This window comes from Gossypium hirsutum, chromosome D07 (assembly GCF_007990345.1).
Source record: "Gossypium hirsutum isolate 1008001.06 chromosome D07, Gossypium_hirsutum_v2.1, whole genome shotgun sequence".
NCBI lineage: Eukaryota > Viridiplantae > Streptophyta > Magnoliopsida > Malvales > Malvaceae > Gossypium > Gossypium hirsutum.
Genome location: NC_053443.1, coordinates 5,195,850 through 5,212,012, shown reverse-complemented (window position 1 = coordinate 5,212,012; position 16,163 = coordinate 5,195,850). Strand labels below are relative to the sequence as shown.

The window sequence follows — 16,163 nt, the reverse complement described above, 5'->3', positions numbered from 1 at the left end:
TTGAGTTGTAGCTGAATTCAGCTGGGTTTAATTCTTAATTTAATCCCTCTACTTTGGGAACTATTCCAATTGGATAACAATGTCTTGGGTTAAATTGCTATCCTAAAAAACAAAAGTGAAAATCAAATATTCAAAATTACATATTTATTAACCTTTTTTATTTTTTATTTATAAAATATAAGGATTAATTTCTTAATTTTTACATAATAGAATGATGAAATCTGGGACCAAAGGGTGTATTCAAGGATATTTATTGGAAAAACACACACACACAATAAAAGTTGGCAGTTTCTTAGAGCTCTTCCTTTCAAAGTTATTTTCGATGGCAGTGGGTTTATTTTTGCTATTAATTTATGGTTCTTCACACATTAAAATTTTAATATTTTTACTTTTTGATTTCGTAATTAAAATCTAATTATAACATTTTATTGGTACGTGAGAATTATTTTTACTTTTTTTTATTGCATTATCAATTAAATTTTAATTATTAAAATTGAAAGAATGAAAAATTAAATAACTAATTGGTCGAGATTAAATTTTAAACATATAAAAAATACAAGGAATAATAGCATAATTAAATCAAAAGAATGGGTTTATTTTGGTTGCATATTATTTTTTAGGTATTAATCTTTAATTTGTAGATTTGGTCCCATGCATGTATTTCATTGTATATAAGATTGAACTAAATTTCATTTTCATTGACTTAAAAGATATATATATATGGAGATTAAATCTTAATTTTTGAAATATCAACAACTTAATCCCTGCTTTTTTTTTTCTTTTTCCATTCTTTTGAATAAATAAAATTATTTTAAAAGAATATTCGACCAAACTTCTGCTGGAGATCTATTTTGGGATCATTGAAGTAAATGGGTTACTAATTACAGTTGGAATATAGGCGTTTGTTCTGTATTTAATATGAAACTATGGGCAATCATGGACGGATTGGATATAACTTACAAAAGAGGCGTAAAACAATTATTGATGGAAGTAATTGTTTGGTTACGGTCAATATACTTAATGGTCAGATAGAGGAGATAGAAGGGATTGACAAGTGAAAGTGATAATTACTCCACGGCCAGCAAATATGATTGCAAATTCCATGAAAACATTAACTAATTAAGATGAAAATTCTATAAAATAATGTTGGTATCATATATAATTAATGTTAGAGCTAAATAAATTTAGATTCTTTATCTAAAATAAAATTCCACCAAATAAAGGTATTAAATGACATATGAAGCATGCTTAGTGAAGCTAGGAATTACCCTTTTTATTCTATATTTGTTTTAATCTCTATTAAAAAATAATAATTACTAAAAGACTCACAAGTATGACATATACATATTTAAAATATACATGTGCGTGGAAAATTACATACAGTAAATAATCAAATTTATTATTTTAAACTAAAAATAATATAATATAGGTAGTATGTACAAAATTATAATAAAATATATACCACACTTTTCATGAGCTATGTTTACCGTGGTTAGAGGTAATCAAATGGTTAACCGAATTGAATTAGTATTAATTGAATTGTATAATTTTTTAATCATTAATTGAATTGAAAATTTTTCAAAAAAAAAATAATCGAACCGAAATATTTCGGTTAATTCGTTGGTTAACCAAATTAACTGAAATCTATATGTTTTTCTTTTTTTGTTAAAACAAATATAAAACATATCAAAAAATACATTGATAATGTTCATTTGTCTTGAAAGTTAACTGAAATTTTAAGTTTTGAAACACTGCATAATTAAGTTTGATTAATTCAGTTAATTACCTAATTTCAAACCGAATTAACCGATAATCGAACTTCTAAAAAATCATTAATCGATCTCTAATCAAATTAAATCAATTAACCGAATTAGATTGATTCAGTCAATTAATTTGGTTTTAACTGAAATTTAAATACCCTTAACAATCGGTATCAATTAATCAAAACAAGTTTTTCTAGTACAAATTAGCTTTTATCACCTCCATTATGTTGGTTAAAGAAAAAATATAAAAATATATATTTTTGACAGAGAAAAAAATATATACTTATATTTTTAAATTAATAGTATTTTCTTTAGAAGGAATAAATGATAGTTTTTCTTTTAAGAGATTATTTTTTAAATGAGGTTTTTTATTTTTAAAAAAAAATTTGATTTTTTAAGGACATTGATGGCCAAAGTTAGATAAGTGCCAGAGTCTTCTTTTAAGGTGTAATAAAATATATTTAAAAATAATGATATTTGACAATATTTAAGTTCTGTTTGTCTAGTTTTTAAGGGTAATTTAAGTTATTTTATTTAAATACATTATACAAAATTTATAAAACCCAAAATATCCTTAAAAGATCTATTATTTTTTTAAAAAAATCAATTTTTTAAATATATATTAACTCGTTATATCAATTTAATCAAATGTTTTAGAGCAGAGAATAGGCAATATTTGCAAAATTTCATCGTGATTCTAATTTATGTAAATTGAGAAATTGTGCTCAACTTTTGTGAATTAATAAAATATGTAGTAAAACCCAAAATTAAAACTTAACATTGTCTACCTTAAAAGAATTAATATTATCGTCAGTGATATTGACACTTAGGTAGGTGAATATTAAATTTGTTAGAGTTGTATGACCCAAATTTTAAGAGATTGCTTGCAAGTCAAGTTAGACAAAATATATATTCTTTCTAGAAGATTTAGTATTTATGAGTATAATATATTTAGCATTTATTAACATAATATATTTGACTTTGATTAGAATTAGATTTTTTTCAATCTATAAATAGATGTAGTCGAAACTCCTCTTGTAATCATTCGAATTCGATATAGTAAATTTTCTTCTCCTCTGCCCGTGGTTTTTTCCTGAAAGGGTTTCCACGTAAAAAATCTGTATGTTCTTTATTTTATTTCTCTTTTCTTTGCGATATATTATCATTACCGACGTTCTATTTTCTCAAATTGGTATCAGAGCTTCCGGGTTGTTCATCTCGATCACGATAATGGCGTCTTTGAAGTATGAAATTTTACCGTTGGATCGCAACACCATATTTGCGTTGTGACAGATTAAGATGCAAGCAGTTCTTATGCAGATGGATATGGAGGATGCCCTGCTAAGGATAGATAAGATGTCTTCGACATTAACAGATGAAGAGAAGAAGCATAAGGATCGAAAGGCGTTAACACAATTACATCTGCATTTTTCAAACAAAATTTTGCAGGATATGATGAAGGAGAAGACTGCCGCTGCATTATGGAAGAGGCTGGAACAAATATGCATGTCAAAAACTCTAACCAGCAAGTTGCATATGAAGCAGCGTCTTTATCCTCATCGTTTGGAGAAAGGTCCGTCTGTGCACAAACATTTAACAGTGTTTAAAGAAATTCTCTCAAACTTGGAGGTCATGGAGGTTCAATATAATAAGGAAGATCTAGTGTTAATTCTACTTTGTTCGTTGCCTCCGTTTTATTCAACATTTAAAGACATGATTTTATATAGTAGTGAGTCTTTCACAATTGATAAGGTTTATAATTTTTTGACATCGTATGATAAGATGAAGCATCTTGTGGTTAAACATGACTTTAAGGGAGAGAGTCTTATTGTTCGTGGGAGATAAGAACAGAATGCTGATGATGATCATGGAAGGACACATAAACGAATCCTCGCGGTAAATTTAAGGGTAGATCGAAGTCTTCAAACAGAAGTAAAACTTGTAACTTCTGCAAAAAGAAAGGGTATATTAAATCTGAGTGCTATAAGCTACAGAACAAGATTAAAAGGGAGGCTGTGAATCAAAAGGGAAAATAACCAGAAAATTTTGGTGAAGCTGATGTTGTAGAAGACTACAACGATGGTGAACTTCTAGTCATTTCTATCAACAATTCTAAAGTGAGCGAGGAGTGGATCCTTGATTCTGGCTGCACCTTCCACATGAGTCCCAATCGAGATTAGTTTACAACTTACGAAACAGTATCTAAAGGTGTTGTTTTGATGGGAAATAATGCTTCATGTAAAATTGCAAGTGTTGAAACAATTAAAGTTAAAATGTTTGACAGAGTTGTCAGAACACTTAGTGACATGCGACATGTTCCAGAATTGAAGAGAAATTTAATTTCATTGAGTACTCTTGATTCAAAAGGGTACAGATACACAGCTGAAAGTGGAGTTTTGAAGATTTCCAAAGGTTCTCTAGTTGTGATGAAAAGGCAGAGAAAGACTGTCAAGTTATATATTTTGTAGGGTTCTACTATTACTGAAGATGCAGCTGTCGTTTCCTCTTCCTTATCAGATGATGATATTACTAAACTTTGGCATATGCGCCTAGAGTATATCAGTGAGAATGGCATGGCAGAATTGAGCAAAAGATGACTTCTTGATGGGTAAGGAATTTGCAAACTAAAGTTCTATGAGCACTGCGCTTTTGGGAAGCAAAAGAGAGTTCGATTCACTAGAGGAATCCATAACACAAAGGGAACGTTAGAGTATATTCATTCTGATCTGTGGAGGCTATCCAGAATGCCTTTGATAGGTGGAGCTAATTATATGCTAACTTTTATTGATGATTTTTCTAAAAAAATTTGGGTGTCCTTCCTGAAGTAGAAAAGTGATGTGTTTTCCGCATTTAAGTCTTAAAAAACTATGATTGAAAAACAGATGAGAAAACAAATAAAATACCTCCGCACAGACAATGGCTTAGAGTCCTGTTCTGATGAGTTTAATAAACTGTACAAGTCAGAAGGGATCGTGAGACACTTGACAATTCGTCATACTCCAGAGCAAAACGGCATTGCAGAACGAATGAACAGAACGATCATGGAGAAGGTTTGATGTATGTTGTCAAATGCCAACTTACCAAAGTTGTTTTGGGTCAAAACAGCCTCTACTGCATGTTTTTTGATTAATCGATCTTCATCCATTGCCATTGAGAAAAAGACTCCACAAGAGATATGGTCTGGTAATCCTGCTGACTATTCTGATTTAAAGATCTTTGGGTGTCTTGCGTATACTCATGTTGATAATGAAAAATTGGAACCGAGATCCATTAAATGTGTTTTTCTTAGTTATAAAGCTAGTGTAAAAGGGTATAAGTTATGGTGTCCTGAAAATAGAAAAGTTGTGATTAGCAGAGATGTTGTTTTTGATAAAACTGTTATGCTCCTTAACTTATTTCTTAAAGACTCTTCTAATAAAGAAAATCAAAAGCAAGTGAAGTATCAAATTAATCCAAAATCTACAACAGAGCCGACTCATCAAGCTAGTACAAAAATTCAGAATAGAGTTGCTTCTTTACCACAATACTCTATCACAAAAATAGAACTAAAAGAGAAATTAAACCTCCAAAGAAGTATACCAAAGCTGATCTAGTTGTTTATGCTTTAAATGTGGCTGAAGATATAGATGAAAACCAAGAGCCATCTAATTATTCTGAGGTGGTTAGCTGTGAAGACTCAGAAAAGTGGATGTTTTCTATGTAAGAGGAGATTAAATCACTCCACAAAAATAGAACATAGGATCTTGTGAAACTTCCTAAAGGTAAAAAGGTTGTTCGTTATAAATAGGTGTTTAAAAATAAAGAAGGGACTCTAGGAGTTGAAGAACCCAGATATAAAGCAAAGCTTGTTGCAAAGGGTTACAGTCAAATTCCAGGAGTGGACTTCACAGATGTGTTCTCCCCAGTTGTGAAGCATAGTTCGATTCGAGCTTTGTTCGATATTGTAGCCATGCATGAGTTGGAGCTTGAGCAGTTAGATGTAAAAACTGTATTTTTGCATGGAGAATTTAATGAGGATATTTACATGTAATAATCAGAGGGTTTTACAATCTCAAAAAAGAGAACTATGTTTGCTGGCTGAAAAAGTCCCTTTTACGGTTTGAAACAGTCACCAAGACAGTGGTACAAGAGGTTTGATTCCTTGATAACTTCTCATTATTTCAAAAGAAGTAGTTTTGACAGTTGTGTTTACTTTAAGAAAAACAGTGATGGTTTTTTTGTGTATCTACTCTTTTATGTTGATGACATGTTGATAGCAGCAAAAGATAAATGAAAGATAAAAAAGGTCAAAGCCCAACTAAGTGAAGAATTTGAGATGAAAGATTTGGGACCAGCAAAAAAGATACTTGGTATGGAGATTCTCATAGATAGAAAAGCAAGTAAATTGTACATAAGTTAGAAGAGGTACATTGAGAAAGTTCTTTGCAAGTTCAATATGCAGAGTGCTAAGCCTATTAATACTCCTTTAGCAGCCCATTTCAGACTTTCATCGGCTTTGTCTCTTCAATCAGATGATAAGATTGAGTATATGTCACATGTTTCATACTCTAGTGCAGTGGGATTTCTCATGTATGCTATGGTTTGTTCACGTCCAAATTTATCATATGTAGTCAGTGCAGCTAGAAGATACATGGCGAATCCCGGTAAAGAATATTGGAAAGCAGCCCTATGGATTTTAAGATACTTACGAGGTACTACTGATATTTGCTTACAATTTGAAAGAACTAGAGATGGAGTCATTGGGTAAGTTGATGCTGATTTTGCTGGAGACCTTGATAGAAGAAGATCTATCACAAGTTATGTCTTTACAATCGGAAGTTGTGCAATCAGTTGAAAAGCCACTTTGCAAACTACAATCGTTTTGTCTACCACTAAAGCTGAGTACATGGCGATTACTGAGGCTTGTAAAGAAGCTATTTGGTTGAAGGAACTCTTTAGTGAACTTAATGAAGACCTTCAAATTAGTACAGTATTTTGTGATAGTCAAAATGTCATCTTCCTTACAAAAGATCAAATGTTTCATGAGAGAACAAAACACATTGATGTTAGATATCATTTTGTTTGTGATATTATTTCTCGTGGTGATATTATTGTGAGCAAAATTAGTACTCATGAAAATCCTGCAGATATGATGACTAAGTCACTTCCTATAACCAAGTTTGAGCATTGCTTTGACTTGGCTCAAACTTGGTTGGTGTTCATTGTTGAAGTTAAACCTTAAAGGGCTTTATGGAAAATGTGAAAAACTTGTTCGTTGAAAATTCGTGTGAAGGTGGAGATTGTTAGAGTTGTGTGACCCAAATTCTAAGAGATTGCTTGCAAGTTAAGTTAAACAAAATATATCTTTTTTCTAAAAGATTTAGTATTTATGAGTATAATATATTTAGCATTTATTAGCATAATATATTTGACTTTGATTAGAATTAGGTTTTTTTCCAACCTATAAATAGATGTAGTCGAAACTCTTCTTGTAATCATTCAAATTCGGCATAGTGAATTTTCTTCTCCACTGCCCGTGGTTTTTTTCGAAAGGGTTTCCATTTAAAAAATTTGTGTGTTCTTTATTTTATTTCTCTTTTCTTTGTGATATATTGCCATTACCGACATTCTATTTTCTCAAAATTTATAAGTAATCTATTGCATGAATGTTGGGTATAAATGCTTGACTTTGAAGGTGACTTCCAATTATCTTTCTAAGTTATCTATTTAAAAACTTCAATCTTAAATTTGTTAAATTCAATTCCAATCTTTGTTTACGAGTAGTTCAAATTTTAGTATTTTAAAAAAAAATAAGAAATTTTAATTGTATGAAATAAAACAATAAAGATATAGTCAAATATATATACTATGATAAAGATTATCAAATGACATGGACTAAGATTGAATTACTTTGAAGTTTAAGATTAATATGCACATCAAGTGGAATAGTGACAAATTTTAAGTGATTATAGATGTCACACCCCGAAATGTTAAATTTTAAGTTGAAATCGTGATTTTTAGATATTTATTTGAAAAGTTTACAAATTGAGCGGATTCTAGTAGAAATAAAAGGAATTAAGGACTAGTTGAGGAAAAGTTGGATTTCAACTTTGGTTTCGTTACATTTGAACTAGAAATATATCATAGTGGGAGACATGGTAATGGTGGATTTTTACACTTGGGTGTTGAATTTGAAATTAATGAAGGAAGTGCGGGAGTAGTATATAAGGGAGAGAGAGAGAGAGAGACATTATTCTTTGGGGTGGTTCTTTCATTTTTCTATTCTTTCTTCATATTCTTCACTAGTTTGGTTATAAGAGAGAAAGATTAAGAAGCGGTCTGCATGGAGGAAAGAAAATAAAGTTTGTGCATAAGTAACTGATGATTTATCAAGCTGATAAGCTTCTTAATCTTTTTGTGTTCATGTATTTAAGGAAAAGAGAGAAAGTTAAGGATTTCAGTTAATTCATTGATTTTGTTTTGTATCGGGTAAATTTATGTGTAATCATTTTAAATGGCCTTTGCATGTAAAGTAATTATGGTTTTTATGATGATGAATTGTCTTTGTTAGAATTCTAAATTGATTGTTATACTTTGTTGACTATTGAGGCTCATGTAGCAATGGAAAAGCTAAGTAGGTAGACTTGGTGTCAACCTCCAGGTTAGTTCCAGCACTTAGGTCTTAAAGGATGTCTATTTATTTTTAGTATCATGTGCGGAGTATGTTTAACTTAGGTCTCAAAAGATGCGTGCTATGTCTTGACATGAAAATGTATAATTGGTCGTAGGTTTATTCATGTGATATGGATGAAATGTTAGCATAATATGTTTCATGTTTAAACAGTAGTATTGGTTGATTGTTTGTGTATGAAATACATGTGTATGAATTGTGCGGAGTAGTGGAGAGCTGTCAAAGTGTGTTTGAGATGGAAGACGGAGAAGGAGAATTTGATATGTTATAAAGTTTGCCTCTAGTGTGGCATGTGAATGCAAATCGAGATTGCAAATGACCCCAGTCTTACGGGGGAACACTTATGCATTCAAATTAACAAGGAGGATTTTTAGAGGTCTGGGCGAACTATACAGAACCTGAATATTAATGATATTGGCTTTGCAGAGGTTTGGGCGGACTGTAAGAAGAAAAGTGCGCACCAGTATACAAGAGCCTTTTATGGGACGTATGAAAACCCTTTATAGGTAGTAAAAGACTTTACAGAGTCGGATGTTTTAAGCCGTATAAATGAATGCAAGTCTATGGTTATGGCGTGAACCAGGGAGGTCCGCGAAACAGTTTACGGTTACGCATCTGTTAGAATCGCCTATAAGGCAAGATCCAATGGAGGTCCACGAGATAATTCACGTATGCAAATTTGTGTTTATGTCCACAACTATGTTTCCATAAATATGGAGTCTACTTAATAAATTCGCCAAAAATGAGTTTGTTTTTTGGTAATCTATGGTATGGTGCAACTCCAAAGGTACGAGCTATCTGTTTATGTGAGTCCATATATAAAATATATGACAGTCCGTTAAGGCTATCTCATATGTAAAATTTCACAGAAAAGGATTCACTTGTATGAATTCGCCTACATGTTATCTGTTTCTAAGAGCAGTTCACTAAGAATGGGCTATCTGTTTTTGCAAGACAGAGGCAGGATATGACAGTCCACCAAAATGTTTACTTAATTGAGGTGAGTAGATTTCCACTTAATCTTTAATGGGGTCTTCTTTATGGATCCACAGTTATGTTTCACAAAGTATGAATATGCAACATTGGGTCTGAAACCAAAACCTATTTGGATCGTATTATGAATTTGAGCCTGTTAGGACAAGTTATTAATAGCAGTCCGTAAAAAGAACTATTCGCCAAGATTTGTCTTAATTGGTTATCTGGATTTATTGGTACAAAATGTGCTATGGGGTTTATCTATAGGTTTTATTTCATAAGTTCCCAAGTAAGAATCCACGAAGAATAACTCTCAAGGGAATGGTTGCACAAGATTCTGCAAGGATAACTATTGAAGAAAGAATCCGCAAGTATTGTCCGCCAAAATATCAAATGTATATAGACCAATATTTGTGATTACCTATCTATGAACTCTCATAAGAGAAAGCCTTATATGGGCAAGACTGCGAATAGTCTAGAATGTGTGCTCTCCTGATATCCATCTTTTGATCTGGATCTAATACAACCTAGCAAGCTGAATTGTTCTCAAAGAAGTACCAACTAAGATAAATTGCCTGAAGTCAAGATTGCACCAGCAAGATTGATGAAATGTTCTTGTACAAGAAAACATCATATATGAATTCAGATCTTTGAAGTATTAGCTTGTTAGCATTATGATGGTTTCAGGTATGGATTACTCACTAAGTTCAATTGAACTTACCAGTGTTTTGTCATGAATTGCAGGTATTATGTCGATTCAAGGATTCGAGGAGGGATCAGGCCAGGATTTGCCGAGCTCATGGGACTTTCCTTATTTGATATAATATACATACAGCAGGGCGACCTAGAAACGAAGTTTCAGGGTCCGAGTTGAGTTGTAATTAAGTTTGGAAATTTTATATCAACTTTTAAAACCAAGTAGCTATCTCAATATAGTAGAACTTCCGATGTAAATTGTTTTATACGAGTCTTAAAATTGTATTAAATTCCCTTAACGAAATAAATTACTTAACTAGGTTATAAATGGTTACTATTAATTTGATTCAGCATGCGAGTCGTACTAAGGTAAGCTTTTATAAATAAGAGTTAGTACTACATGACTTGAATTGGTGGTATTTTTTAAATGAACATATTAGGTAGATTTAGTAATGGAGTGTAGCACGTTGTAGTCCGAATCCTGCGATTTAGTCAGGTTGGGGTGTTTTAATAGAACACTTTCCCAAGATTTTTCTTTTTGTACCGTCTCCACATTAGTTTTAAGAAATTTCAAGTGTTACTTCACTGCCAACCATAGTTGAAAATGAAAAGGTTTAGTTGTGACATTAGGACTTCATTGTATCATGGGTTTGGTCGACACAGAAATTTGGAGTTTAATTCTTCCAATTTGGCATACATTTGCCTTTTTTATTTTTGAAATGTTATCCTTATATCCAAATTGAAAATACCATCACTTGTTGTCGCTAAAATGATAGTATGATTTTTTTATTGTTATTCCATCACACAATATGAAGCACATAGTGAATCGTTTTCAACTAGTAATAAAATTACAGTAAAAATCCTCTTCAGTTCCTTTCAATTTCAATCCCTCTAAAAAAAATTAGACCAATTTAATCCCTACCAATTTTGAAGGTGAAAAACTAAAGACAATTAAGCATGACGTTAATGTCTTTCATCAATTGTACATAATTTTGATTGGCAAATCTAACAAATTTAGCCTTCAATGTTTCAATATTTTGTCAATTTGACTTTGGTTCTTATAAATTCAACAAATTCAACCTCAATGTTTACACAATTACACAAATGTTGCGGGATAAATTTGTTAAATTATGACCAAATTGACAAAATGTGTAAACTTTGAAGGTTAAATTTATTATTATACCAATAAAAAGCATGATACTTTCGTGATCAATTGTCCTTATTTGCTCGCTTTCAAAATTAACAAGGATTAAATTGATTTGATTTTATTACGAAGGACCAATTTGTTTAATTTCAAAATTGAGAGGGATTTGAGAGGTCTTTTTTATCTAATTATGTTAGCCAAATGTTTTAGGCTACTAAAAAAGAATCAGTTATGTCATTTTATGAGGGGGATTAAAAATAGAATTAGACCAAAAGAAAATAATAGCATTACAGAAAAATTTTCATTTTGTATGCTATAATTTTCTTAAAAAAAAGCTCTCAACATGAGTTTTTTTCAACCCTTTTATTGAACTTCATCATGCATCAAATATAAAGCCATGCAAACTTTTTTTTATGCATTATGCCCCTTGCTGTGTATAAGCCATCTTTTCATCATCCATCTCTCCAACAATTATTTTCCAAAACCAATAATCCTTCCACACTTTTTCCATTTGTTCGATCGGCACATTTTTGGTCTCCGGCAACAAAAAGTACACGAATGCGGTCATCACCATGACCCATCCTCCAAAAAAGAAGAAAATCCCGGACTTGAAACGACAAAGCATAGCTAGAAATGATTGTGCAATGATGAATGTAAAGAGAAATCCCATTGCCACTGTAATGCTTTGTCCTGCTGATCTAATCTCTAGTGGGAAAATCTCACTAGGAACTAACCATCCTAATGGTCCCCATGACCATGCAAAACCAGCTACATATACACAAATTAAAGCTAAAACTAAATAAGCATACCCTTTGCTTAATCCACCATGATCCACTAACAAAATAGCCATAATTACTCCAATTGTTATTTGTGTCACAAACATTTGAATTCCTCCTATCATAAACAAGGTCTTTCGACCGAGTTTATCAACCACGAGTGCTGATATGAATGTCGCGGTAGTACCAACAAGGCCGGTCACGACTGCGGACATGAGTGAAGCACTTTCACCTTGGCCAATGGTCCTAAATAGAATTGGTGCATAAAATGTGATGACATTAATGCCTGTTACTTGTTGGAAAAATGGTATAGCTATTGCCATTACCAGTTGAGGCCTATATTTTCTTTGTATAATTTTTCGAAACGGGCGGTTGATGGTTTTTGAAATCGAGCTTGCTTCGATGAGATCATCTAGTTCTGCTTGGACATCGGTGGTGCCGCGTATACGTTGCAACACGGTTTTGGCCTTATCAGGATTACTACTATTTTGAATTAAGCTGTTAGGTGTTTCGGGGAGGAGGATTGCTCCGATTGTTAGGATTGAAGCCGGTAATGCGGCGAGTGCGAGGGAGATTCGCCAACCCCATCCACCTTTGATCTTTTCGGTGCCAAAGTTTATAATGTTAGCCGAAAGAACACCAAGGCCAACGCCGCATTGGAAGCCAATGTTCATTGCTCCTCTGTGTCTGGGAAGTGCCATTTCAGAGATATATAATGGGACTGACTATAAACCAAATGCAACAAAGCAAAAACACAATTAGGTCCCAAAATATAAGCAAATTCAAAGAGAAGGTCTAATTATGGTTTTGATTCCTCTATAATACTAAAATTTGAGATTTAATCTCTATTCCCTAATTTGACATAGTTGTACACAATTTTTTTTAACAATCTTAAACATTTCACATACATATAAAATTATTATTAGTTAAAAATATTTAATGAAATTTTCATGCTGCCCTTGCTATGTGACCAAATATAACCAAAAAAAGCTTGATGTAATTATCACTTTAATGGAAATAATTAACCCTGAATTGTCAATTTAGACAAATTAATAATACTATAAATGTAGAGGACCAAATTATGAGGAGTTGGCCCCTTGGTTTAAATTAAGAAATTGTCATTAAGTCTTTCAAAATGTTAAGCTCTAAAAAAGTTTAGAAAATTTTAATTAAAACCTTTAAAATTTTCAAAATTTCTCATTAATTTTCTCAGAATTTTTAAAAATTTTAATTAGACCCCTTTTTAAAAAAAATCTCATTTAATCCCTAAGATTCTCGAAAAATTTAATCAGACTTCTACAATTTTTGAAAACTTTAATTAGATCCCTCAAACTTATGCTAAATTCCACCACTATTGACCCTCCTAAAAGTTTATAATTCCATTTATGCCCTTTTGATAAAAAAAAAACTCTGGATTTATCCTCTCCAAAAGCTTATAATTTTATCTCGACCTGAAAATTTCTAGTTTCGTCTTTGAAATTATGCCAAATTAAATCTCAAAATTTAAGCATAATGGAGGGACTAAAACCATAATTAAACTGCAAATATAACTATTGTGCATACCTGGTTTGCAAATCCAACTCCAACTCCTAGCAAGACACGACCGAGTATCAACATGTAGACGTTAACAGCCGCACCACCAAGTGCAGAACCAGCAAGGAATGCAGCTCCTCCTATAAGGATGGAGGGCTTGCGGCCAAAGGCTCCGGTCACTGGCGATGCCAAGAAAGACGAAATAAGACCAGCTATGTAGAGTGAGGACGTAAATGAAGTCAACAGTTGGCTGTCGAATTTGCAGTAATTGCTGATTTTGGTATCTTCTTTCATCTTTGTGTAAACTTTTGGGAAAAACTTCTTCAAAAATGGCTCCATCGACGTCACTCCACCTTTGTTACAACACAGCACATGCCTCCATAAGTTTGACTTTTCTTCAGTTGAAGTGTCAATTTGTTTCGGTCTAATTGTAGTTAACCCCTCAATTATATTAAATTTTGAGATTTAACCGCTTTAATTTAAATCGATAGAATTCAACTAATAACAAATTTACATATCAATAAGAGGCTTAAAGCTGTAAAAGAATATCAAATCTGGCAACAACTACTACTAGCTGTGTTATAAATTTGGTCCTACTTATCTATACTACTGGAAATTAACAAGTGACTCCCGATTTGCTTTTTTTTTTTTTTGACATGATAATATAATGGTCAAATTTTAATTTTGATCCTTATATTAAGTTAAAATTTGAAATTTAATATATATACTTTAATTTTTAGTACAATTTTATCTCTTTACTTTTATATTGTCATTAGTTAGTCTATATAGTTAATATTGTTAACTAAAACATTAATGCCAATTTTTCTTAAAAATATTATTCCAACAAAAAAATTTATTTTATCGCAATGAATTCGAATAGGTGTTTCTAAAAACAATATTCATATCAACATTTTTAAGGTCATCTTTTTGTTATATGGCTACTGAGAGGTTTTTTTTTTTTAAATTTCAAAATGTAACACCAATGAAGTTAGAAGAATTTTCTAATGATGGTAAAAATTGAACCTAAATTTTTAAATCCGAAAAGAAGAGGAACTAAATTCTTAAAAATAAAATAGAACTAAATTTCAATTATACGAAATGTGTATGGTCTTGAAGTATATTTCAACTTCCAAATTTTTTACCCTATAATTTTTTCCAATCAAATAATTAACTCAACGCAAAGAGTGGGTTGAGCACCATACTCGTATTATTATAAAAGTAGAAGATGAAATTAAATTATAAAGTTAAAAAACCAAAATTTCAACACAGCAGAGGGACTAAAACTTAATTAGACGATTTAGACTAAGTTTCATTAGCCTTAAATTCATAAAATAGTCACTGCTTTAACAAAAAGTTTCAGCCAATAATGAAGTTGTTCCAATCATTCTGTTTCAAGCAAAGCAAATGCCAAGAAGGTTATACAGCTTATTGACAGTGTTTCAATGCCTATGTAGGCGATTACATCAACTTCAAAAGGATGCAATTTTTTCCCTTACTAGGACAATAGAGACTATATACAAGAGTAGAGAATCAGTGCACGAATTCGGAATGATCCAAATTGATTCGACTCAAAATCAATTTAACCCACTCGAGTTTAGATGAAATATAAAAGAACATCTTGCAGATTGATGTTAGATAGATAAAAGTAGAAAAGAACCTGAAATTCCAAGATCATAACCGAAGATGATTCCTCCTGTAGCAGCCATCATACATGAAACAAGTACAAGCAAAGTTAGCCTGCCATTGTATTGGCCACCTTCACTGGCTATAGCTAACCCAACTGCCATGGCTCAATTCCACCTAGTGAGAGAGATTTGAGATTTGAGATAATGGAGCAGACTTTGTTTGAAAATTGTGTTATAGAGCTAATAATTAAGACCAGACTGTACCGTCTTCTTTTACTCTTTTAATCTTCTTTAAAATGTAAGCTTCTGGTTTATGAGATTCACCAAAACGAGTGGATATAGGCACTCCACGCAAGCTTCAAAATAATGGTGATTCAGCACCCAACTCTTCTTCTAATTTGAAGAGCTTAACAACATCTTGCCAAATTTTCTTTGAATATTCACATTATCTCTCGTCTTAACCATGGAGAAGACAGCTTCCACCGGTATCCATATCAATGAGGAATTCAAAAATTCATTTAAGGGCTAAAATTTAAAGATTGAAAATATCAAACATAATTCTCTTCATTTGAAGGCAATTACATTTTTATTATAAATTAATTTTTAATTTAACCATTTTTTATCAATAGAATTCGCCCATGCCTAAACTAATTAAATAAACAGACCATATACAACGTAAATTTAAATTTGCTTAGCCTAACAAATGTAATATAGAAATTGTATACATTCAAAAAATAGGAATATCAGTTTATATACAATAGATTAATCAATTCTCAAAGATAAAAATAGATAAAATTTTTAATAGAAAGATTAATTTTTTTATCTAATGTATATCTATTTTTTAAATAAAGAGAAAAAATTTTAGCACAATACATTTAAGAATATCAAATGTGAATTTAGATTTAAGAATAGGACGAATTAAATTAATTTTACATCGGGTCGGGTCTAGACCTATCCATGTTTACTCACTTTGAAGACGAT

At 31.6% G+C, this 16,163-nt stretch overlaps 1 protein-coding gene across 1 annotated transcript; it reads right to left on the bottom strand.

Annotated features, from left to right (window-relative positions):
* Window positions 1-11,494: 11,494 nt before the first annotated feature.
* On the bottom strand, window positions 11,495-15,634 carry LOC107953629 (hexose carrier protein HEX6). Its single transcript, XM_016888994.2, has 3 exons — window positions 15,215-15,634; window positions 13,588-13,910; window positions 11,495-12,749 (listed from the first exon to the last, which is right to left on the bottom strand). Exons 1-3 carry the CDS (start codon window positions 15,342-15,344, stop codon window positions 11,667-11,669), a joined length of 1,536 nt encoding a protein of 511 aa, XP_016744483.1. The 5' UTR covers window positions 15,345-15,634; the 3' UTR covers window positions 11,495-11,666.
* Window positions 15,635-16,163: the final 529 nt, after the last annotated feature.